The following is a 24,942-nucleotide window of genomic DNA, read 5'->3' on the forward strand; positions in this document are numbered from 1 at the left end:
GAGTATAAATGGTGCCGGAAAAGCTGAATATTCATACTTCAAAGAATGAAACCTCCAAATTAGACCTCTCACAAAAATTAACTTGAAATAGATTCCGCTTAGATATAAGACCTGTTACCATAAAACTCCTTCAAAGCTAGGAGAATAGATCTTAAAAGCTCTCAACATATACAACTGTAAAACTAAATGAGGTGATGGATATGTTAACTAACCTTATTGTGAAAAACACTTATAATATATACATGTATCAAAGCATCATGCTGTATACCTTAAACTTACACAATATGTCAACACTTCTCAATAAAGCAGGAAAAACTTTTTAAATAAAATTGAAAAAATTGTAGCAAATATATACAATGGAATACAACTCAGCAATAAAAAGGAATGAAACATTAGATGAATCTCAGATAACTGAGTAAAAGAAACCAGACCAAATAGGAGGGGTTATGAAGGAAATGAAGACTCTTTCAAAGGTGGTAAATGTGTTCACTATCTTGATTGTTGTGATGGGTTTAATGGGCATATATATGTGTCAAAATTTATCAAATCATCCACTTTATTTTTCTAAGTAGGCTTCATGCCCAATGTGGGGCTTGAACTCACAACCCTGAGATCAAGAGTCACATGCTCTATCACATGCTCTACTAAGTCAGCCAGACACCTTTCAAACTTACTTTAAAAACATGGAGTTGACTGTGTGGCCTTTATATCTCAGTAGTTTTTTTAAAGGTACATAAATAATTTTTTATGATTCCCTGCCCTAACCAAAATTTTGGTTAGCCAACTGTATTAGTCACCTCAGGCGGCCATAACAAACTACCACTGATTGAGTGGCTTAAACGATAGAAATTTATTTTCCCCTATCTCTGGAGGCTGAAAGTCCAAGATCCAGGTCTCAGCAAGGTTGATTTATGTTGAGCTCTCTCTCTTCCTGGCTTGCAGATGGCTGCATTCTCACTGTGTCCTCAAGTGGCCTCTCCTCTGGGCACACCCAGAAAATGTCTTGCGTCTCATCCTTATCGTATACCAGTCCTATTGGATTAAGGCCCCTTTCTTATGACATTTTTTAATCTTAATTACCTCCTTGAATTTCTTATGTCCAAACACAGTCACAGTGGGAGGACTTCAACATATAAATTTTAACAGTAGATACAATATGGTCCATAACATCAATCAACTACAGGTCCCAACTATGTCAAATGAGAGGGCTTGTGCTCTACTAACTCATTCACTCCCTAAACACTCTCAGCACCATTTCAATAGCACCTGGCAATGTCATCTGTGCTCTCTGAGGGGTATCTGCTCTTCTCTACCCATTACCTGGAAATAATGAAACCTATACTAAATAAAACTATTAAATCAGCATTTCTCTCATTTCATATCCATTACCATAAGGCTACACCTATTTCAGTGTAAACTCATTTATATAACAATACTCTAGAACTTCCTTACAATTCTATCTGCAGGGATCCCTGGGTGGCACAGCGGTTTGGCGCCTGCCTTTGGCCCAGGGCGCGATCCTGGAGATCCAGGATCGAATCCCACGTCAGGCTCCTGGTGCATGGAGCCTGCTTCTCCCTCTGCCTGTGTCTCTGCCTCTCTCTCTCTCTCACTGTGTGCCTATCATGAATAAATAAAAATTAAAAAAAAAAAAAAAAGGAATTCTATCTGCAATTTGTTCTGGATTTTAGTTACCCATTAATTGCAAACACAATGAGTATCAACTATTACTACTAATCACTGTAATAAACAGATGAATCACTGAAACAAATGTACAAACTTTTTTATTAGAGACTCAAATACAAATTAAGTACAATATAAAATATTAAGCCTTCATAAAACAGACCATAACCACTTTAAATCACCTATTTCTAAAACAAAACTAAAGAGAAATCTAGAAATAGTCCAAAATCAAATTACTTTTAAATACTTATTATCAACATCAAAATTATTACAAAATGCTCAAAGAAATTTAATTAAAAAATGAACAAAGCCACTAGAGAGATTCCTGCTATCTACTAAAATCAATTAAGGAATTAAAATTTAGTATGATTTCTATTCATTCACAAATAAAAAGCACCTCATTTTAAAAAGACAATTATCTGCTTCACTCCAAGGTTGTGAGAACTGTTTACTTGACTTTTAATTTTAATATGGCACAACAGGTTTGACCAGTGTAAGCAATAGAACTAAAAATATTTAAATGTTCTTTACAGACATAAAGAACAAAGGGATCTGTTTTGCTTTAAGAACAAAGGGATCATATATTTAAAAGTTAAAACATTACAATATCATTAATAAGGTACATAGTAAAATAAAAATATACATTAAAAATTAAGTCTTTTTCTTTTATTGAATGGGAACCTGATCAGACTCATGTTATACTTTCCCTTTTAACTCTGGAAAAAAAAGTTTTATATTTCATATTATTGTTATAAATCCAATTCTAAGAATCTGCACCCAAAAAAGTACCAAGGAAATAGTATAATATCTTAAGCTTATATTGTATCTGAAAATACTTATAAAAAGTGGAACCAGACTTGTATTAAGTAGATAACAGGAAAATACTATTACAGTGTTTACATATTTAAAATAACCCAAAACAAAAATAAAAGTCCACACTCAAGAATGGCACCCCATTGTTCAAGAATAAAAGTTCTTTGCATATATGCAAACCAGTGTGTGGCTAAATGTTTTCCGAAAACATGCATATTATGAGGCCTTGCATAATTAAGCTTATAGAACCAAACTATATTGTATTTATATCAACTGACATGATTGGACATTTCTGCACATCAAGAGAGTTAAAGCTCTGGTATCTGTTGTTCTTTAAAACTGAAGATGAAATTCAAACTCAGGATTTCACTAGAAATTTTAGGTATCTCAGCAACCTCTTATACTTCCTGTCGTGAAATAAATGGATTCCAAGATGCAATTATTCTTTTAAATTTTTAATTCCTATAAGTGCTCTTTAAAATCATTTTAAGTAAAAATCACATTTCTTGGAGAAAATTTCCTCAGAGTTCTGAATGACTTAGTCATTTTCTACAAGCAGTCTTTTTGCTCCAAGTGGTAGAGTTCTAGCTCTGTCAGAAGTTTTTTTTTTTTTCTTCTTTTGAAGAGAATGAAAAATGCACAAAGATGTTCCTACTGACTCACTAAATATAAAACTAATAGTGTATAATAACAAATTTTGGAATGCAATAACTTTTAAGTTTTCACAGTTTATTACTACCAACTAGGTATAACATCAGGCAAGTCACTTTATTTCTCTGTACCTTAGTTTCATTTTTAAAGCAAAGAGATTAAAATAGATAATCACTAAGATTCCTTCCAATTTTTCCATGGTAGGATTCTGTGCTTCTGGAGGAATATCTCATTGATATATTGAATTTTCTATGTACCAAGAAAACTGATATAAACTAAAATAGCACAGCTAAGCTAATCCTCTCCCGTAGGAAAAAACACAAGGACCACGTAAACCTCAAACTTCCCAAACTTTACTAGACCCATTCTCTCTTTAGCCAAACCAATGAGTAGCCCATGACATAACACCAAATATCTTAATTACATAAGTTATTTTAAATTACGCTGTAAACCTATTAAAATATATTAAGCCTATGCCACAATTTTCTTGTATTCTAATTTACATTATTTTCATTCTATTTACATTCAAAATAATCTGTACAGTTAAGGTAGGGAGCGCTACTTAGTATTCTTGCACTTCAAAACTCTAGTAAGGTGAAATCAAATGAAGAGCAGAATATTAACTATTATCATAATCTGCCAATTTTAAAAGTACACTAATACCATTTATGGGCTAGAAAAACAAGCCAAAGGTAAAAAAGGAAATCTGGCTGACAAATGCTGATGTTCAATGAATTTAGTTGTGTTTTGCCATTTCTTAGAAAAAGAGGGGGAAGATATCAGCAGAAACCTATTTAGGCAATACTGAACCGTGACATTTGAAGAACTTTTATGAGAAATTAATGTACCATAAAACAGTACTTTGGTATTAGTGCAGAGCAAGTTGGGGTTTTTTTTGTGTCTAACTATGGGCAGCAAATGAGGCACTTAATTGTAAAATAGAAAAATAGGGTATATTTAAGAAGAAATTCAAAATCATTCATAAAAGATTAGCATTATTCAAAAAGTAAAAAATTCTATTTGTATTTAACATGCATTCAACGTTACACATGCTTCATTTGGGAAAATTCTGAGTGTAAGACGGCTGTTTCATTTATAAGTGACAGAAAATAGTTCCTTTTAAAGAAACTCTAGATTTCTGAGAATGAAATCCAAGTCTTCTCAACCTGAGTGCTACATATTTATAAACCACAAAAAATGCATCTTACCCATGCTGGAGAAATGTTTCTAGCTATCAACAAAGTATAACATGTGATCCCTGACTTTTCTTGAAGGATCAAAAGTTTTTATTTTATAGAACTTCAAAGAAAGGGATCTAGTGACTGTAACAGAAAAATGAATAGATATTTAGCACCTAAATTTAGAGAACACTTAAGTATTGCCATAGTTTTAAATAGTTGTATGTCCAGAGATCAGGGGAAATCAGCTATGCATTGTTCAATGATACCATAACATTCTCAAAGATTAATATATCAAGCTTCCTTGATTTGCAAATGCATCCATCTCTAACGTTCAAACACAGTATTATCATTTCTTCCTGAAGTTACAGATATATATTCTCCCTAACAAGAAATAAGTGAGGTTTATTTTTTCTTAACCACCGTTAAATTCTCTTCCAAATGTGGCACTTTTTCAGAGATTTGGATAGAAAATAGTCCTTTAAAAAAGTCATTCATACTCTACCACTAATATTTTAAATGTCCTTCACTGTGAGGTCAGAGGTCAAAAAATGAAGTAAATGGCCACAGACCTGCTGAAATACATAAGCAAATATAAAGCAGGGTCAGAGAAGATGAACATATGGTAATTTCTCGCAATATGTTGGCACATAAATGCTTATCTGTAGGGTAAAAAAAGCACTGAATGAAATGATAACGTCTGCTGTGACATTATTTCAAGCAAATGGAGTCTAGCATCTGCTTCCTTCACATCTGAGAGAAATATTCTAGTACTGCCTCTTTAAGTAAGCTTTATTTTAATTCCAGATGGAACACTTTGCTTCATATGTTAAAACTGCTACATGACATTAATTAAAGTTTTCCATGAGACAATTGTATTCATTTCCTCTGAAACATCCTAAAATCTTACCTTTTCTATCTGCTGATCAGAAGGCTTTCCTTACTCATAAGGGAGAAAAAAAAGGCTTAAAAATATATGTTCTCATTCCAAGGAGGCTGGAAAATTTCTATAGTTCACAGTCCTGGTATTTGTCATCTACACTCACTTTAACAAATTGCATTCCTTACTACATAATTATTTTACTGACATACAGAAAAATCTAAATTATCTTATTTATATCTTTAAGGTAAATTCTTCTATTTTCTTGAAGATACTCTAGTTTATTTTTGAAAGGAAATGAGTACATTAAAAAACACGAACACTGTTGATGCAATTCAGTTGTTAGGAAATAAAGTGCATATAGCTTTTAATATAAATATTGTTCGATAGATTACAGCTAATAGCTAATAAAATCAAAATGAAGATTCAGCCCAGTATCTAAAATATGGAAAACATGAGACAAGAATACAAATTCTATATAAATAGTAACAAAAATGGGGGTGATATCTCCTTAAAAAAAAAAAAAAAAAAAAAAAAGGCAACCGAAAATGTTTAGAGTTAAATAGTAGATTCTGCTTCCCAAGCAACAACCAGATATGCTACACGGTAATACCAACATGCAATACCTGAAATGTGGAATCACAGTCTGACTGTTGCCCTTGAACGTCAGCATTTAATTTACAATTTTCTGGTGCCTGGCTGATTTCATCTTGCAAAGTAGGAGATATGCCATGAGGATCACCTACAGAAGCACCTTCAGACAAGGCATCCAACTTTTCAGGGGAGGGAGCTATGTGAAGCTTACTGTCTCCTGCCCCTTCATCAGAATTTGTCCTCTCATCAGCATCTTCCAGCTGTTGAACTGAAGTTAAATACTGCTCAAGTAGACTATTATCCTGCTCAGTGTTAAAGCTTTCCTTACTCCATTCACCGTGTTCATCACTGACATCCCCTACACCTGACTCTTTACCATATCTGACTGTGTCAATGGAATTCCCCATTATGGAACTTTCACTGCCTTCTGTGGAACTTTTTTCAAAATCCAAAGAATCCTGCAAACAGTGAACTTGCTCTGTTAGGGAAGAATGAAAACCAGAGTCTGGAAATTCTGGTAAGGATTTCTCTTGAGGGGCCTCATCAGGAGCAATGAACCGCTCCTGACTTTGGGTGAATAACGGAAGTTTAGGTGGTACTAGGGTACTTGATATAGGAGGAACATCAGTATGCCAGGAACTGAGACGCTGATCCACCATCTGCTGCCAAGCTTGCAGAGACCTTACCTGCAAACCAAAGGATATAGTTTTATTTATAAAATAAAAATCATGCCTGTTTTACAATGTTCTTTAAACTTTTTTCCCAACACTCATGGAGTTGGTAAATGGCAGATGGGACAACTGGAGTTAGAAATGGCCTGACTCCCCTTTTCCCCTCCACAGCACTCCCGGCGTAAACCAAACTGGCACAAGCGACTCACATCCTTGGTAACAAAAGGTCCTAACCAAGAGAGTCAGGATGGGCCAAAGAAATTCTCTTGTTGCCACTGGAAAAACTATCAGAAGCACAAGAGTCTGTGACCAACGGGTCAATAATGTACTCAATATAAACTAAAGTCTTTTGAATAAGACAGATTAGAGCCCATAAGTAGATTCTCTAAAATAAAAATCTCATTGTAGATACCCATTTAGGATAGAGTTTTTAAATATTATCTAACATATAGCATATAGAACTCTACAATATCCCAAAATGCCCTGGGTTCTTGATAATATGACCTTTAGATTTTTAAAGTACAATTGAAATCACACAATTTTACAATTAAATCTGCAACAACAAAGCAATATGTAGAATTTTGTAGTTTCTCTTTGACTACCCAAATAATTACTGATAGCAGTTTGGTGTGGGTCCTTACAGACCTCTCACTGTGTTTTCAAATACACACGGAGTTTTAAAAATCAAGCAGAATCTTAAGTGCTGGCAACTTGCTGTTATTAGAGATCTTTCCACATCAGTCCATACTGTTACCTTATTCTTTTTAACTGTTCCACAATGTTCCATGATGTTGTTATTCTATAATTTATTTAACCACCCTCCCTAGTTACTTAAAAATCAGTAACTATTTCTTAATTTTGTAGGTAAAATTCTGTAATAACAAGTTGTTTTATAAAGATATTTCCAAGATATTACTGTCAAAAAATATTTGAGGAGATAAAATAACAGTAAAACTGATTGTCTGAACTATCCCTAAAGTATGTTATTACAGAATTTAAGCTCTCTCTCGCAAGAAGTCACACGCACTTTTTAAGACATGCTTATCATAGCCATCCTACACCATTTCAGTCACTTTTCATTCAAATATTCCCAAAAGGTAAAACAAGATAGATGGCTACATGAAACTTTGAGTTTTTTCTACCTATTGGGAAGGTCTGACAACTTCCCTCATTTTAGTCACTTTCCTTCATCTTTACAGTTCTTTATTTTTCTGGTTAAAATTATGAAAATATTTTTCTTTAGATTAAATAAAATGTAACAAAATTCACTGTCCTGGTTCAGAGTTAGTGGCAAAGAACATAGACCACACCCTTAATATGCCTGACCACTCTATGATTATCTCAATAAATCTAGAATTTTTCTTGGTTCACACATTAGGTAAATCAGCAGGAATGGGTTTACCTGGTTCCAGAGGAATCTGACAGCCTCTTCTTGCACAAATTTTTTAATACGTTCTTCATCTCTTTCTTTTCTTAATCTACAATAATTCAAAATCCATTACTGACACAAGGAAGGTGCTTTGACTTGTGCCTATTGTTAAAACTAATAAATCTATGTGCTGTAAAGAGATTAATAGTCCAATAACATCCTTTTCCACTTTTATTTATTTTTTTTTTAAAAGGAAAGATTTCTTTTTTTTTCTTTTTTTTTTTTTAATTTTTTATTTATTTATGATAGTCACACACACAGAGAGAGAGAGAGGCAGAGACACAGGCAGAGGGAGAAGCAGGCTCCATGCACCGGGAGCCCGACGTGGGATTCGATCCCGGGTCTCCAGGATCGCATCCTGGGCCAAAGGCAGGCACCAAACCGCTGCGCCACCCAGGGATCCCCCTTTTCCACTTTTAGACTACCTAAGCTGAAACTTAGAGTAGCTTCCCTCTCAAGTGGAAGCTATTTTGAGACACCTGGCTGGCTCAGTCACAGAGCATGTGACTCTTGATCTTGGAGTCATGCGTTCAAGCCCCACGTTGGGCATGGAGCTTACTGAAAAAAAGAAGAAGCTATTTTTTTCATTTATACAGCAGGCTCAGAAGATAGCTTCTCATTGCTGTCAATAAATGTTTTTTGCCTTCCTCTTTGAAGAACTCCTGCCATCCTATAAATTTCTCCAAATTCTTTTTCAAGTACTGGCCTCTCCCAGAATCTGCCCGCATTCACTGAAATCTCAGCACCAGTCTCTCTCTGCTTCATTCCCATCATCAGTTCTGGAGACCTCAGCATTCACATGGATGATCTGACAATAATCCACCCCATGTCATTCTTTCTCAGTCTCACTCTTACTTTTTTTTTAAGATTTTATTTACTTATTCATGAGACACACACTGAGAGAGGCAGAGACACAGGCAGAGAGAGAAGCAGGCTCCATGTGGAAGCGTGATGTGGGACTCGATCCTGGGACCCCAGGATCACACCCTGAGCTGAAGGCAGATGCTCAACCGCTGAGCCACCCAGGTGCCCCTCATAGTCTCACTCTAGACCCAATCATTTTGACTACACCATTTTCAAGAACAATTTCAAGCACCCACACAAACCTCCCATCCTTCCAGTTCACTTGCTCTTGCACCCCCCTCCCCGCAACAATGTAGACATCCAGTCTTCATCCAGGCCTCCAAACCAACGATCCCCACCTCTTCCTGTCTTTCCTTTTACCTTCTTTAAATTCCAAGATCCACTGTTGTAATTATCCCCTCCCAAATCTCTTCAGCTCCTTTGCCCTTCCCTCTCCCCCTGACATACTCACCTGGAAACAAACCCATTCCTGGAGGGATCAAGTTAACCATGTCCAAATTCGAATAGAACAGCTGAGAGTTGATGATCTAACTCATACAACCCGACCTATTGTTTTGCACTTTAGTTTTTCCTCAGTCTAATAATCCTCCACTCTCCTTCTAGGTTCACTTCTAAGATGAATACCTTACCCCTCACATCTTTCATAAACCTTCTACACTCTCACCCCCCTCCTCATTTTCAAATGTTGACCAAGTCTTCTGTATCATTGAAAAAAGAGAAGCATTCATCCGACAGAACTTGCCCTTTCCCCCCATCAAGCCCATCACCTTACCTGCTTCTGCTGTCGCTTCTACCTCAGGCCACTCCCTCTCCTCCTGCACTGGATCCCTTCTTTGACCTTCTCAAGAACTTCAACTTCATACTTCTCCTTTCTTTCCTCTGCACCATCAGTTTTCCCTTCTTTATTGAATCAATTCCATCAACACATAGACATGTTCTACATCTCCCATCTTTAAAAAAGAATCTTCCTTAACTCCAGATTCTCCTCCAGCAACATACCCCAAACAGGGTCCCCCCCCCAAAAAAAAAAGAACGAGCTACACTCACTCATCACCCCTCCACTATTCAATGCATTCCAAACTGCCTGATTCCACTATTCACTGAAGCTGCTCTTAGGAAATTCACTGGGCAGGAAAGGGTTAACTCAGCAGGCTTGGTGTGTTCAAACCCTACACATTCCAACAAGAAGACAGGCTTCGACCGTCTCCCCGACATGACTGGACATGACATCCAAGCCCATGGAATACCCTGCTTGATAAGAGTATCTGTGAATGTGGGGTTTGGGGCCAAACTAGATAGTTTACGCTAAAAGTCATTTTGACTACATTGAATACGTGTTTTGTTCACCTAGAGCCCTGATACAGACACTGTTATCAGTCTGACTCTGGGTAGGAGCTAAGTAGTTAGGTCAGTCATACGGGTACTCCATAAAAACCCTGCATGTCAGGGCTTCAGTGAGCTTCCCTGGTTGGCAATACTTCTGCGTTGTCACACGTCACTGCCAGGAGACTCAAGCCCTCTCTATACAACACCACTGGAAGAAGACACCTAGAAGCGTGTGCCTGCTCTCTGGACTCTGCCCTAAGCACCTTTTTTCTTTGCTGACTTTGATCTGTATCCTTTCACTGTAATACACCATAGTCATGAATGGAATGGCTTCCCTTAGTTTTGTGAGTCTGTTTAGCAAATCATCAAACCTGAGGATAGTCCCAGTACAGTCACCAATAATCTCCAGCTTCTAAATACATAATCCTCTGTCGTCCCTACAGTACCTCTCTTCTCTCCCAGAACATTTCCCTATCAAAGTGGACACACACACTCTCTCCATCATCCTATCACACTGGTTGTCCCTTCTCAGTCTCTTTTACTGCCTCCTCCCTCCCACTTGATAATGTTAATAAATATTGCTAGTTGCAATACTCAAAATAAATTTATGAACTCCTAACTTTCCTGGCTGGAAGTCAGTAAAATGCGAGTCACAGAAGTGAGGAATAACTCCTACCATTGCCCCAGAATTTTAGTCCCTTTTAAATCCCCACTCCTTACTTTAATTCTATGCACCTACTGGGTTCTATGTAGACTTTCTCATCTTCTCATTCCTATACTTAATCAGTTTTTCCACATTTTCTGTACCTATGTTTAAGTTTATAAATATCTATAAGACAAGCAATTGTCGACATGTATTGCTGTGCTGCATCAATGCACCAACTGCCATGCTTGCAGTGTTGATGTGAAAGGCAGTTTCTGTCCTCAAGATGCTTTCAGTATGTTATAGGAGACAAGGAAACCAAGAATGGCAACACAGGATGAAGTGTCCTGACCACAACAGCAATGGTTCAGCGCTCTGACTGAACTGTAACATTCCGACACTCTCAAATCAACAAGACAGCACCTAACCAAGGACTTTTGACCTACCTCCTTATTTCATCAGTTAAGCAAACAATGTGTTCCTGCATTCTGCGCAGCCGAATTTCATGACGCACATCTTTAGCTTGGGGGTTGTAGTTCCTGGCATAAAAGCCCCGCCAACAGGCCTGAAGTTTGGTGGCTGCTTCATTCAACTTTTGAAGTGCAACTTTATCTTGTCCCAAAGCAACAGATCTCTGGGTTAAAACTCCACAGGCAAGTCTCTCTGAAGCTGATTGAGACATGGTTTCTTCATGATCTGGCTGTGTATGGAAGACACTGTGTCCAACTGACTCAGGAAAAGATGTAAGACTGTGGGTGTCATCCTTCAAGACAGCACTAGTTACTGTTGGCTCTAGACAAGGTAATAGTCCACCCTTCTCATTTACCTCTGTGCTGATGACACTTTCCTTCATTTGAACAGAATTCTCATTTGTAGTCCAAAAAGCCTTCTCCTCTTCCTTATTAAAGTCCTGGTGTTCCAGCCCTTTCACAGATTCATCTCCAACACCATCATCTTCTAGGCCCAAGTTAATGCCTTGTAGCCTCAGCTCAACTGTAGGTGATACTGGAGAGAGTCCTGATGCAACTGGCATAAAAGTAGACTCTGAAGAGAGAAGACTACAGTTTAACTTGTCCTCATCAGTCTGTATGTCTTCCAAGTGCAGGTCATTTCGAGAATATCTTGTATTGTGTGCAGAGGCTGGAAAGTTATTCTTAACAGCATATAATTGATCATCATTACTGTTAATCCCAACCCAAGAATTGACTTGGATGACAGGCTCTAGAAGAATCAACAAAGTGTCATTGAAACTACTAAATATTTAAAAGTGTTTCTATAGTTGTATCTTTGTAATGAAATCTAACCCCTAAAATACAGTAAAATGCAATAAAATGCTTTGGTGATTTCCTCCAATATGCCTAAAACATCAAACCAAAGACTTTTTAAAAAGTGAATTCTTTTTTTTTAAGATTTTATTTATTTACTCATGAGAGACACAGAGAGAGAGGCAGAGACATAGGCAGAGGGAAAACAGGCTCCCTGTGGAAGCCCGATGCAGGACTCAATCCCAGGAACCTGGGATCACGACCTGAGCCAAAGGCAGATGCTCAACCAATGAACCACCCAGGAGCCCCAAGAAAATGAATTTTTGCAATAATCTTAGAATAATTAAAGTATCAGGTCAATACAAAAGGTAGCAACTCTCTGAATGTTTTTTAAAAATTAGAAATAAAGCACAGTGAAGGAAACAATCAACAAAACTAAAAGGCAACCTACAGGACTGGAGAAGATATTTGCAAATGACATATCCAATAAGAGGTTAGTATCCAAAATATATAAAGAACTGATACAACTCAGGCAGCCTGGGTGGCTCAGCGGTTTAGCCCTGCCTTCAGCCCAGGGCATGATCTGGAGATCGAAGATTGAGTCCCGCGTCAGGCTCCCTGCAGGGAGCCTGCTTCTTCCCTCTGCCTGTGTCTCTGCCAATCTCTCTTTCTCTCTCTCTCTCTGCATCTCTCATGAATAAGTAAATAAAAATCTTAAAAAAAAAAAAAAAAAGGAACTGATACAACTCAATAGGCCAAAAATAAATAATCCAATTAAAAATCAGAAGACACGAATAGACATATCTTCAAAGAAAGCATCCAGATGGCTAACAAACACAAGAAAAATGCTCAATATCACTCAAATCAAAACTACAATGAGTTATCACCTCACAACTGTCACAACTGTCAGAATGGCTAAAATCAAAAACACGAGAAACAACAACTGATGGCAAGAATGTGGAGAAAAAGGAACCCTCATGCACTGTTGGTGAGAATGCAAATGGTGCAGCCATTGTGGAAAATAGAATGATGTTCCTCAAAAAGTTAAAAATAGAACTATCCTATGATCCAGTGATCTAACTACTAGGGATTTACCCAAAAAATACAAAAAATGGGATGCCTTAGTGGCTCAGTGGTTGAGCATCTATCTACCTTTGGCTCAGGTCATAATTCCGGGGTCCTGGGATTGAATCCCTCATCAGGCTCCCCATAGGGAGCCTACTTCTCCCTTTGCCATGTCTCTGCCTCTCTGTCTCTCATGAATAAATAAATAAAATCTTAAAAAAAAAAATACAAAACACTAATTCAAAGGGACACATGCACTCCTCTATTTACTGCAGCATTATTTATAATTGCCAAATTATGGAATAGCCCAAGTGTCCATCCATAGGTGAACGGATAAAGAAGCTATGAGATATATGTATATATACACATACACACAATGGATTAATATTCAGGCATTATAAGGAATAAAATCTTGCTGTTTCCAACAACAATGGATGGATCTAGAGAGTATACTGCTAAGTGAAATAAGTCAGGGAAAGACAAATACCACATGCCACTCATATGTGAAATTTAAGAAATGAAACAGATGAGCAAAGGAAAGAGAGAGAACGAGACAAACCAAGAAACAAACTCTTAACTATAAAGAACAAACTGATGGTTACCAGAGAAGAAGTGGGTGGAGGGATGGGTCAAATAGGTGATGGGGATTAAGGAGGGCACTTATCAAGATGAGCACTGAGTAATGCATAGAATTGTTTAATCACCGTATTGTACAACTGAAACTAATATAGCAATGTGTGCTAACTATAACCGGAATTAAAGTAAAAAACGTTAAAAAGTTACCAGTGACAAAAATAATAATAAATACTTTAAAATATAGTTTTACATGTATGTCTGTACATATACATACATATAAGACCTAAATGTTCACTTAACAAACCAAAAATTATGAAAATATGTACTTTTTTCTGTTTTATGGTACTCAACAGATTGAACTTGGAGAAAAAGGATCAGAGATCAGTTAATTTCATACCGCTTTCCTGGACTATCTGGCCATCTTGAACAGGGCTTGAATGCTCAGGTACAAGGGGTGCTTTTGTTTCAACAGGAGCAAGAGGAGCTAGCTCTTCACTCTGGCTTTGGTTCATCAACTGTCTCTGGTGAAACCTAAAAACCAATAATCTCTGATGTCATTTAACACAAACCACAAATACAAAGTTTTCCTGCTTCTTATATAATACTGTCAAAAAGGTAGACATTTACAAGTTTTCAAAGTAGTTATCTTTAATCACCACCAAATTACAAAGTCTCGTTTGAAAGCATTGGATAGTAAGGTTAAGAAACTTATTTTTTTTTAAAGATTTTATTTACTCATGAGAGACACATGGAGAGAGAGGCAGAGACACAGACAGAGGGAGAAACAGGCTCCATGCAAGGAGCCTGATGTGGGACTTGATTCCGGGTCTCCAGGATCACACCCTGGGCTGAAGACGGCACTAAACCGCTGAACCACCTGGGCTGCCCAAGAAACTTATTTTTAACCACAATCACATAGACACATACGTGCGTAAACACTCAAAGGCAGGATCTCTGATAAAAAGAAGTGATCTAGCTTCACTTCTTAATGTTAGTATTAAAAAATCCATATGAGGTTTCACTCACATGTGGAATATAAGAAACAGCGCAGAGAATCATAGGTGATGGGAGGGAAAACTGAATGGGAAGTCATCAGAGAGGGAGAAAAACCAGGAGAAACTTTTTTTTTTTTCAAGATTTTATTTATTTATTCACAAGAGACAGAGAGAGAGAGAGAGAGAGGCAGAGACACAGGCAGAGGGAGAAGCAGGCTCCCTGCAGGGAGCCTGATGTGGGACTCAATCCGGGATCTCCAGAATCACGCCCTGGGCTGAAGGCAGGCACTAAACTGCTGAGCCACCCAGGGATCCCCCAAGAGAGACTCTTAACTATAGGAAACAAACAGAGTTGCTGCAGGGGAGGGAGATAGAGGGGTAAATAGGTGACAACTATTCAGAAAGGCGTGTGATGTGATGAGCACTGGGTGTTGTACACAACTGATGAATTATTGAACACTACATGTGAAACTAATGATGTACTATATGTTGGCTAATTTGATTTAAAAAAATAAAAATGAAAGTAAAATAAAAAACTCATATGAAACACCTACATTAAAGGGCAAATATATATTTTTTAAAAATCCCAGTGTCAGGGCACCTGAGTGGCTCAGTTCGTTGAGTGACTGACCCTTGATTTTGGCTCAGGTCATGATCTCAGGGTCATGAGATCAAGCCCTGAATTGGACTCCATGTGCTCAGCACAGAGTTTGCTCCAGATTCTCTCTCTCTCTCATTTTCTTCCTCTGCCCCTACCCCTACTCATGCTAATAAATAAAATATAAAAAAAAAAAAGAAAAAGAAAATCTCAGGCTCCTCCTATACTGCTTGACTCTCACTACTCAGGAAATTAACATTGCAGCTGCTGCAGAGCAAGCTTGACGGCACTGCATGGTTTAGTTCCCCAATAGGACTGCTGCAGTGACAAGGGGTCCCAGTGCCCAGAAATGGGGGTCATAGCACTTCATTCAGTCCTACTTAACCCATGCAGGAAAGACTCAGAATTATTTTCACTTATGATTTCCTCAGCTGCTATAAATAAAGAGGCTTACCTCTGTTTGCTCAGAATCTTCTCTAGTTTGGCATCCTCTGCAGTTTGAAGACCCAGCGTGGAAGTGAGAGGACAGACTGTAGCCAGATACTGGACAAGCTGGATATGCTGGCCTGGCCGATATGCTCTCCCCTTGCCTTGACTATAGAGCCATTCAGCTTTCAAGCTGGATTTGGAGAACATACAGTAGAGGAGATGACATCAGCATAGACAAGATATATTTTGAAGCAACAATGATCTTCCTTCTTAATTTACAGCATCACTGGATGACTTATAAATAAAATTCAGTTAAGTTTTAAAAAAAAATCTTTCCAAAAAAAAAAAAAATCTTTCCTTCTGATTCACTCCTTTTACCCTTTATAATGTTTTAAACCTTTTTCTTGCTTAGGGGGCACTTCCACAGAGTTGCATTCATTGTTCTAAATATTTTTAAATTATTTTCAAAGAATCAATGACTATTTTCTCTCTTCACTATCAAACTAAAGTACTTAAATACATCAATTACATTTAAATCCAAAGTTCATGACAGTTAAAAGAAATGCTAATTGGTCACAGCTGGAGGATGCTAGTGAACCATCAACTCATCATTTTTATTTATTTATTTTTAAAATATATTTATTTATTCATTAGAGATAGATAGATAGATAGACAGACAGACAGAAGGACAGACAGAGAGAGAGAGAGAGGGAGGGGCAAAGACATAGGCAGAGAAAAGCAGGCTCCATGCAGGGAGCCCCATGTGGGACTCGATCCTGGGCCTCCGGGATCATGCTCTGAGCCAAAGGCAGACACTCAACTGCTGAGCCACCCAGGCGTCCCTAGTATTGTAATTATTTCATTAAGAGCCCTTATCTTTTAGAGATATATGCTGAAATATCCACAGTTGAAATTACATGTAGTTTGAGATTTGCTTGAACATAATATAGAAGAACAGGGAGTGGATGAAGGTACAGATGACAAGGTACAGATGAGTTGCAAACTGTAGAAGTTGGATAATGGATTCATGGGAAGTCATTACATTACTGTTTACTTTTGCATATATATTTCCATTTTTTTTTAATTTTATTTATTCAGGAGAGACATAGGCAGAGGGAGAGGCTCAACTTGAAGTTGAGGTTGGATCATTTTGGTATTCTTTTTCTATTTTTATAGCATTAACTCAGCATTATAAATAGTTTGAAAATTACTTTCAACCCACAGCCCTTTACTTGGACTTTGATATTAAGTTATCGACATCATACGAACTCTACAGTTCAAAACTGTCAAGCCACCCAAGTTCTATTATGGACTAAAAAAAAACTGGACCATTAATAACTGGTAAAATCATGCGAGAGTCATGGTGTAAATAAAATAAAATGAGATTAGTTTTACATGATTTGCCAATATCACAAGAAAGGAAAAACTTTTCCACAATGAGATATGAAGCATGCCTAGCTGATTAACTGATATCATGAACTCTCAAACTTAGTCTAAGGATAAAAATTTTATTCTACCTAATAAAAATAATTTGAAGTATTTCCTCCATGAACGAGTCCATGTATTAAATAAAGATCAGGGCGCCTGGGTGACTCAGTCAATAAGCGTCCAACTTTTGATTTCCGCTCAGGTCATGATCTCAGGGTTATAGGATCAAGCAAGCCTTGCCCTTGGCTCCACAATGGGTATGGAGCCTGCTTAAGATTCTCTCTCCCTCTGCACTTCCTCCCACCCACACTCACTCACTCTCTCCCTTTGGACTGACATTTGGGTTGTTTCCAAATGTACCAAATAGCTCTGAAATGTTTGCAGCTATTATGAGTAAAGCTACTAAGAACATGCTTGTGTATGTCTCTTGGGACACATAAGCACCTATTTCTGTAGGGTATATACCAGAAGCCAGATTGCTAGGTCATACAGTATTTGCATATTTAGCTTCACTAAATATGCCATTTTTTCAAAGTAGTTGCACCATTTACACTCTGAGAACAGAGTACGAGAGTTCCACATACTCATACTCCACATACCCATCAACACTTAATATTGTCTGTCCTTTTAATTTTAGCTACTCTCCTGGAAGTTGGCTGAAAACTCCCTAGTAACCAGGAAAAAAATAATCTTTCTGAACCATCAAAAAGTGAGTACATTAATTATCTGAGACTCTATACAGCATCCATATAATTTCAACAGAAAATACTCTAAGTCCCGCAAACTACTTAACAAAAGAACTTTCAGAAATCAAATTCTTAAAAAAAAAAAAAAAAAAAAGAAATCAAATTCTTATATGTTGGGCATTAAGTTAAACTCACTAAACCCTACCTCTCGGGCTGATATTGATCTTATTTTTTCTTGGAAAGGATAGAAAATCCTAAATGACCAGTATATAGTTTCCTATATGATTGCATTAATAATCTTAATTTATAAATACACATTAAAAAAATATTCAGTTTATTAATCTGTAGTAAGCAGTCTTTTCAAAACAACCATGATAAATGTGATGTTAAAGAGGTCATGTTCACCTTTCCTTCTGAGAAATCACATATCCATCTAGGACTCTGAGGTTTAAGCACCAGCTGACGATGTATGGCCGATAGTCAAACCCTGGAATGGATGGTGTTGCCATCACACAAGGATTGTTCATGATCGACAACTGTTCCAATTCAGTTAAGGATGCCAAAAAAGAGATCTGGAACAAAGGATATCTTTGTTGAATGAAATGGACTATTTAGTATCAAGCACAGGGCTTCCTTTGAGTACATATCTTTGGTAGTTTGAGAATGTAACAATTTCCCTCTTGTTCTGAAAAGCAACAAGTAACACTCTGATATTATCCACTGACTTTCAAAATTCCATCAGTATGACTATTTGTCCCTGCTGCACAAAATCCCTTACAGAGTATCAGCAGTGTTTTCTAACAGAGAAAATCCTATTTTGAAGACATAATAGCAGCAAAAGTGCACAGTATCACTTATTGACCCCTTTAATGTAGTTACACCTCTACCACAAATCAGTTCTGGATGGAATGATAGTTGCAGCATTACAAATGAAATTAAGCCTTAATGACCCACTAACATTAAGAAAAAGTAGAAAGAAAAATAACGATCATTTTGAGTCAAGTGTTTCATCTTTTTGGTAATGTCTTCCAAGATATACACGGTTTATAAATGAGGTCACAACTCTCTCCTGAGTCTCTTCCATACTTTGCAGTTTCCTGGATCCCACAGAATACCCTCAAATTTTACCTCATTTAAGTCCCGGATTTCATTTTCTGCCAAGGAAAGTATAGCAAGACTCCTGGGTAGATAAGCAGGTGCCATTCTAAGAGAGGTGATGATGTTTCCATGTAAAAGCAGGGTCTTGAAAGTAAAAACAGGATGAATTACAAATAAAAAGATTATGATCTATTTTGACATAACCAAAATGGTGCATATAAAAATAAAGGAATCTATTTTATTAGACTTTTCATCACTTAAAAAACAAAGACTATTCGTGCTACAAGGGTCCCAGGTGATCTTCTGGTCCAGCTCTCTCTTTTCATGTCCATATTTTAAGCTCAAGAAAGTTTAAAGATTTGTCCAAGAACACATGCTTGGTGTAACTAGCATTTTTTGAGATTTAAGTTATTAAAACTTGAGCAATCTCCAACATATTGCTCATTTCCTTTTAAAAAATCAAAATTGAGGCACCTGGGTGGCTCAGACAATACAGCATGTGATTCTTGATCTCAGTGTTGTGAATTCAAGCCCCAGGTTGGGTGGAGATTACTTAAAAATAAAATCTTAGGGGATCCCTGGGTAGCTCAGCGGTTTAGTGCCTGCCTTTGGGCCAGGGCACGATCCTGGAGTCCCACTTTGGGCTCCCGGCATGGAGCCTGCTTCTCCCTCCTCCTGTGTCTCTGCTCCCCCCCTCTCTTTATCATAAATAAATAATAAATAAATAAATATTTAAAAAATACAAAATAAAAAAATAAAATCTTAAAAAAAAATCAAGGGGTACTGAGGTAACTCAATTGTCAAGCTTCTGTTTCTTGATTTTGGCTCGAGTCATGATCTCAGGGTCATGAGATCAAGCCCCTCGATGGGCTCTGGTCTGGACAGGGAGCCTGCTTAAAATTCTCTCTCTCCCTCTCTCTCTGGCCCCCCTACCCCCTCACATGCTCTCTCTCTAAAATAAATAAATAAATAAATAAATAAATAAATAAATAAATAAATAAATAAATAAATAAATAAAATTTTAAAAGTTCAATCAAAATAAAGGATGAGAGAGGTGAAATAAAACATTCATTAAAACAATCACATACAAAGCTAATTTTCCAATAGAGAAAGAGGTAATCCACAACCTATAATTTACAATTGTATTCTCTTAGAAACTAAGAATTTAAGAAAGGAACAACATGCTACTTGAAGATGAAGCTGACTCAAAGTGAGTCAGCAACAATGAAAAACAACTGAAGGCTTTGAATACCCAGGCTTCTGATAAAATAATCATTACAGAAAAAAAAACTCCTTTAGTTCATCTGAATTCTCGTACTATCTGGACACATTAGATTGTTTAGAGTAATTGTCACTAAAAATGACTTATGTTAAAGATGTGGGGAAAGTTGAGCTAATAATATGGCTTCCAAGGTTTAATGAATTTGTCTGATGGGAATAATATCTAATGATGCAAAAACATGGAAAAAGCCTACATGTTTCTGAAGCTATAATTGTAACTGTTTATTTGATGGCATGATACATTTCCACTCCGTAAAAAGTACTATACGCTACAGGTTTACTTTTAAAATAAAGTGAAATTACTTTTGATAATTTAGTGATACCTAAAACAAGCAATCCCAATTTAAAAAAACAGACTCAAATTCAGGAATGATCACTCTCAACCTCACCAACACATTACATATCAAATAGCTAAAGCTGCTAGTGTTGGCTGGGCATAAACGGGACTTCATTATGTTCATAGGACGGCAAGTAAGAGTTAACCTTAACTACAATGACCAGTTTTAGTTAAAATAAGTCAATTATAGCAACTAACAACAAAGAGCCGCATACTTAATTTCTGGTACTCTAATAGAATTTTTATCATAAGGTACACAATCTGTTCTTCATACAGAGTAGACTTATTTTAGGCCAATCAGATCACTTTCTTCTGACATATTAGTATAAAATTTCAGAAATGACATGAAAATGTCAGAAATGACACACTTACCTTCAGTGACACCAATTTAGATAGATCACCTATCTGGGGTATGTTATTGTCTGATAAATCAAGGTGCTGTAGAGCTGCGCAGCTACTGATTTGTTCCATGGCCTATCATAAGAAAAGCATCGCACTAGTTCACGTACACAAATCAAAAAATGAAATTCTTCCCTAGTTCCTCACACCTGAGTCTCCTGCCTCCTCTGCTTATTACTGGGAGCAGAGGAGCAGAGTTTAGCAAGAGAAAGCAGAAGTAGTAACAACAGAATTTGGTTAAATTGTTACGTAGCAAGCCTCTACCATCATTAACCCTCTGAGAATAGAGGATCCTATCATCCCAGATATTTACAGCTTGAAAAAAACCTTAGTAATAACACAGGACAGCTGATATAGTATACAGAGTTTACAAGTTAAGAGAGGAGTCGAACTGCATGGATTCATATCCTGGCTCTGCAACCTCCTGGCTATGTTAAGCAAGTTACTTTATTTCTCAGTACTTCAGTTTCTCATTTACGCAACAGACATAACGAGTATACCCACTTCATAGGTTGTCATGGCAGTGAATGAGTTAGTACAGTTAAGGTGCCTAGAATAGTACATAGCATAAAGTAACTGATCAATAAGTGAGTGAGCTATTAATAGCACTTAATTGAGTCCCCTCATCTAACATATTAAAAATAAGACACAAATATATTTTTTACACAAAAATATAGTTACTGGAATGCCTGGGTGGCTCAGCGGTTGTGCATCTGCCTTTGGCCCAGGGCATGATCCCGCGGTCACGGGATCGAGTCCCATGTCGGACTCCCTGCATGGAGCCTGCTTCTCCCTCTGCCTCTGTCTCTCTTATCTGTTTATCATGAATAAATAAATGAACTCTTAAAAAAAAAAAAAAAGGTTACTAAGGGATAGAAGGAGAATCGGAGAATCCAGATCTCTTGACTTTTGAAACATTATATTCTCCTCTATACTATTTAACATTTACTTACAGCGTAATTCAGCATGATATAGTAGCCCTGCTAACATTTCATTGTTTCACTATTTTTCTAAGTATAATACAGACAATTCTTTTCCACATCTAAAAGAATATTATACTACATTATGTATTTCAAAATAAATTATTTTTTCTTCTGTTTATGTTAACTGAAAGTATCCCTGGGAAGTGAGAGTAGGTACTTTTACTTTTTATTCTATTTATTTCTATACTGCTTGAATTTTTTTTGCAGTGAATACTTTTACAAATAAAAAAAAAATCTGTAAGTACTAAAAGACAAAGGAAACAATTCACCTTGAGATTATTTCCTGCCAAATTCAGCCATTCCAAATGTACTAGATCCTTCAGCCCTTCCACATAGCCAATGCTATTATGAGGCAAATTTAAAACCCGCAGTTGGGTCAGTTTGGCCACACCCATCATTCGCACCAGCCGATTATTAGCCACTGACAACTGTGGAAAGAAAACATATCATTACTCTTAGAAATAAAATATGCATATTACTTTCACATGAGGGTGGTTAAATGGCCAAACATTCCCAAATATACAAACCTGATTTGAACTTCTCAAATATTTTGTCTAAATACGCTACAATGTAAATATTTGTTGTTAAGTTGTTCCTAAGCAATGGAAAATATACATAAAGCTGAGCAATCAGACCCTCTTCAACTGTTCAAGAGAAAACATTTTTAACAGAGCAACTACTTGAGAATGTGAGTTCCACTAGAATGAGGTCCTAATCCTGTCAAAATCTAGAACAGTGCCAGACAGATGAGGAGTCCATCTTTTGTTGACAGAATGCATGAACTCTTTACCTCCATCATGATGTAAAGGGTTATCTTAACAACACAATGCTTTGCCAACATAATATGCTTTGTTTTTTTAAATAAATGCTTCCTTCACTAGTCTATTTTAAATGTAGCACAAATGTGTTTATCTTCAAGGAAAACTGTCATGTAAAAAGTTAAGGTAACATTTACTGCTTTCCCAGCTTGCCGAGTTACTTTTCGTTAACGTTATTTTATTGTTTTGTATAATAATGAACTGGTCTTATATAACTATTTCCCAGATAACAGTACCTACCTGTATTAATCGTCGGCATTTCTCAAGATTTTCCAACTTAATAATCTGATTTTTATCCAGAATCAAAGTATGAATATCAGCTTCACAGGGTAAGTTTGGACTTAATTTCTGTAGCCCCTGTCCTGACCAGTTGACCACTGATCCTTGAAATAGAGAAATTGTTACAAAACACAAATACAATAACTGACCATAGGAATAGAATTACATTCACAAACTCTATAGTTAAGAGTTAGAAAACACTGGAGCATATAAGTATCAAGATTTAAAAAACTAAGGCAATTGAGTTCTAAATGACCACAGATTGAAATTGCTCACCTTCCCTCAGAAATATCATATTACACCTAGAAAGTTGTGATACTCTGCTCAAGTTTTTATGATCTAATATTTTGGAATTTTTCACAATGAAATAAGAACTATTGGGGGCCTGGGCGGTTGGGTCCTTGGGCTCAGGTCATAACCTCAGGGTGGTGGGATGGAGCCCTCCATCAGCTCCACCCTTAAGATTCTCTCCCTCTCCTCTTCTCCCCTACCCCTTCATCCCCCATGGCCAGCACAGGTGAAGCACAGGCCCATGCACCCTCTCTCTCATTCAATAAATAAATAAATAGGAACTATTACTTCCATATTTTGTGGCTAAGTAATGATTGTATTTTTCAAATGGAACTAACCTTTTGATAGAGATCAACCTGCTTACAACCTAACTACCAGTATATTCTAAAGTGCCCAAACTTTTTAAAAATCAAAGTATAATTCAGTTAACTTATCTACAAAAAGGGAACAATACACCTAATTAATTAAATTGAGGTGGGGATAAAAAGAGAAACCATATAAACAAAGCAGCCCCATTCCTGGCATCCAGCACTCAAAAACGTAATTTAGTTTCACAGACATTCAAATCCTGGCTTCCCATTAACCACTGTGGTATCTTGAGCAGGTTATTGATCTCTTTGGGGCTCACTTTTCCACTCTGTAAGATGCGAGTGATAATAATACCTGCCTTATAACGTTAGTCTACAGAGAAAATGAGAGCATGCAAAAAAAAAAAAGAAAAGAAAAGAAAAGAAAAGGGCACTCAGTACATCGTCTGGCTCCTATAACAAGCGCTCTGAGGCTGTTCACTGCTATTATTTTAAGTTCCCTTGGTGGACCCAAGAGGTGGAGTTCAAGAGAAGCAGATTATCAAAAAGGGGTGGGGCCGCAGAACCTGCCAATTTCAAATTTATACCCAGATTAAGATTACTGTAGGAAATAATTATGCGAGGTTGCTCTCCTGAAAGGTCTCAACGTGTTTTCATTGGCTACTGGATCCCAGCATTTGGGGGTGGTCGTGGGGAGCCCCTGGGAATTGGGTGAACGCTGTGTGCTGTCCGAAGGAAAATTCCACGGGGTCGACAGACCTCATGGAACCTCCGCCCCCCGCCCGGAATCGCGGCCCCCGATAACGACCCCGACCCAAGCCCCGGGGAGGCCTCGACCCGCCGTCCGACCCCCGACCCAGAAGGCAGCTGCGGAGCCTCGGGGCTGTAACCAAAACAAAGGAGCTCGGCTCCAGCCAGGCGACTCCGGGCCACGGAAGCCCGCACGCGCTGGGGAGCGACCGAACCGACCTCAGGTCCTGCTCCCAGAACCAGGGGTGGGGAACTGGGGCTCTTGGTCCCCCGAGATCTTATCACGGCCACCGAACACTTCCAAAAAAGGGGTTAACGTCGGTCTCGGGAGCTAGGTTTGAAAGACGATTTCCTGAACGTGACGGGGAGCCGAGAGGAGAAGGGAAAGGCGTAAGGCCAAGGAGGGAGCTCCGGCAATTTTCCCTCGGGGACCCAGAATTCAAAGTAAACACCCAGGAAAGGTCACCGCAGCCCGAAACCCACCACCCGGGCAGCCTCAGAAGCGCGGGAGCCAGGCGCCCGGCCGCGCAAAGGGCCCTGGGAATGTAGTCCCCAGCCCGGCCCTCGCCGCAAAGCCGCAGAGCGAGGCAGCAGCCGGGAACTACAACTCCCAGAGGGGAGCGC

General features: G+C 37.7%; 1 protein-coding gene across 5 annotated transcripts in view; it reads right to left on the minus strand.

Annotated features, from left to right (window-relative positions):
* Nucleotides 1-1,762: 1,762 nt before the first annotated feature.
* Nucleotides 1,763-24,942, minus strand: part of CEP97 (centrosomal protein 97) — a 40,365-nt gene continuing 17,185 nt past the window's right edge. For 3 of the 5 annotated variants that reach the window (XM_072811825.1, XM_072811826.1, XM_072811824.1), the window contains 10 exons: nucleotides 22,931-23,073; nucleotides 22,142-22,300; nucleotides 20,863-20,964; nucleotides 18,903-19,016; nucleotides 18,180-18,346; nucleotides 15,686-15,850; nucleotides 14,036-14,169; nucleotides 11,179-11,953; nucleotides 7,873-7,948; nucleotides 1,763-6,485 (listed from right to left, as the gene is read on the minus strand). In XM_072811825.1, the coding sequence (XP_072667926.1) occupies nucleotides 5,805-6,485; nucleotides 7,873-7,948; nucleotides 11,179-11,953; nucleotides 14,036-14,169; nucleotides 15,686-15,850; nucleotides 18,180-18,346; nucleotides 18,903-19,016; nucleotides 20,863-20,964; nucleotides 22,142-22,300; nucleotides 22,931-23,073 (2,516 nt within the window). In that variant the 3' untranslated portion in view covers nucleotides 1,763-5,804. Of the gene's footprint in view, nucleotides 6,486-7,872; nucleotides 7,949-11,178; nucleotides 11,954-14,035; nucleotides 14,170-15,685; nucleotides 15,851-18,179; nucleotides 18,347-18,902; nucleotides 19,017-20,862; nucleotides 20,965-22,141; nucleotides 22,301-22,930; nucleotides 23,074-24,537; nucleotides 24,839-24,942 lie in introns of those variants that run through there. The other 2 variants (XM_072811828.1, XM_072811827.1) reach the window with 2 other exon arrangements.

Source organism: Canis lupus, chromosome 35, assembly GCF_048164855.1.
Source record: "Canis lupus baileyi chromosome 35, mCanLup2.hap1, whole genome shotgun sequence".
Classification (NCBI taxonomy): Eukaryota; Metazoa; Chordata; class Mammalia; order Carnivora; family Canidae; genus Canis; species Canis lupus.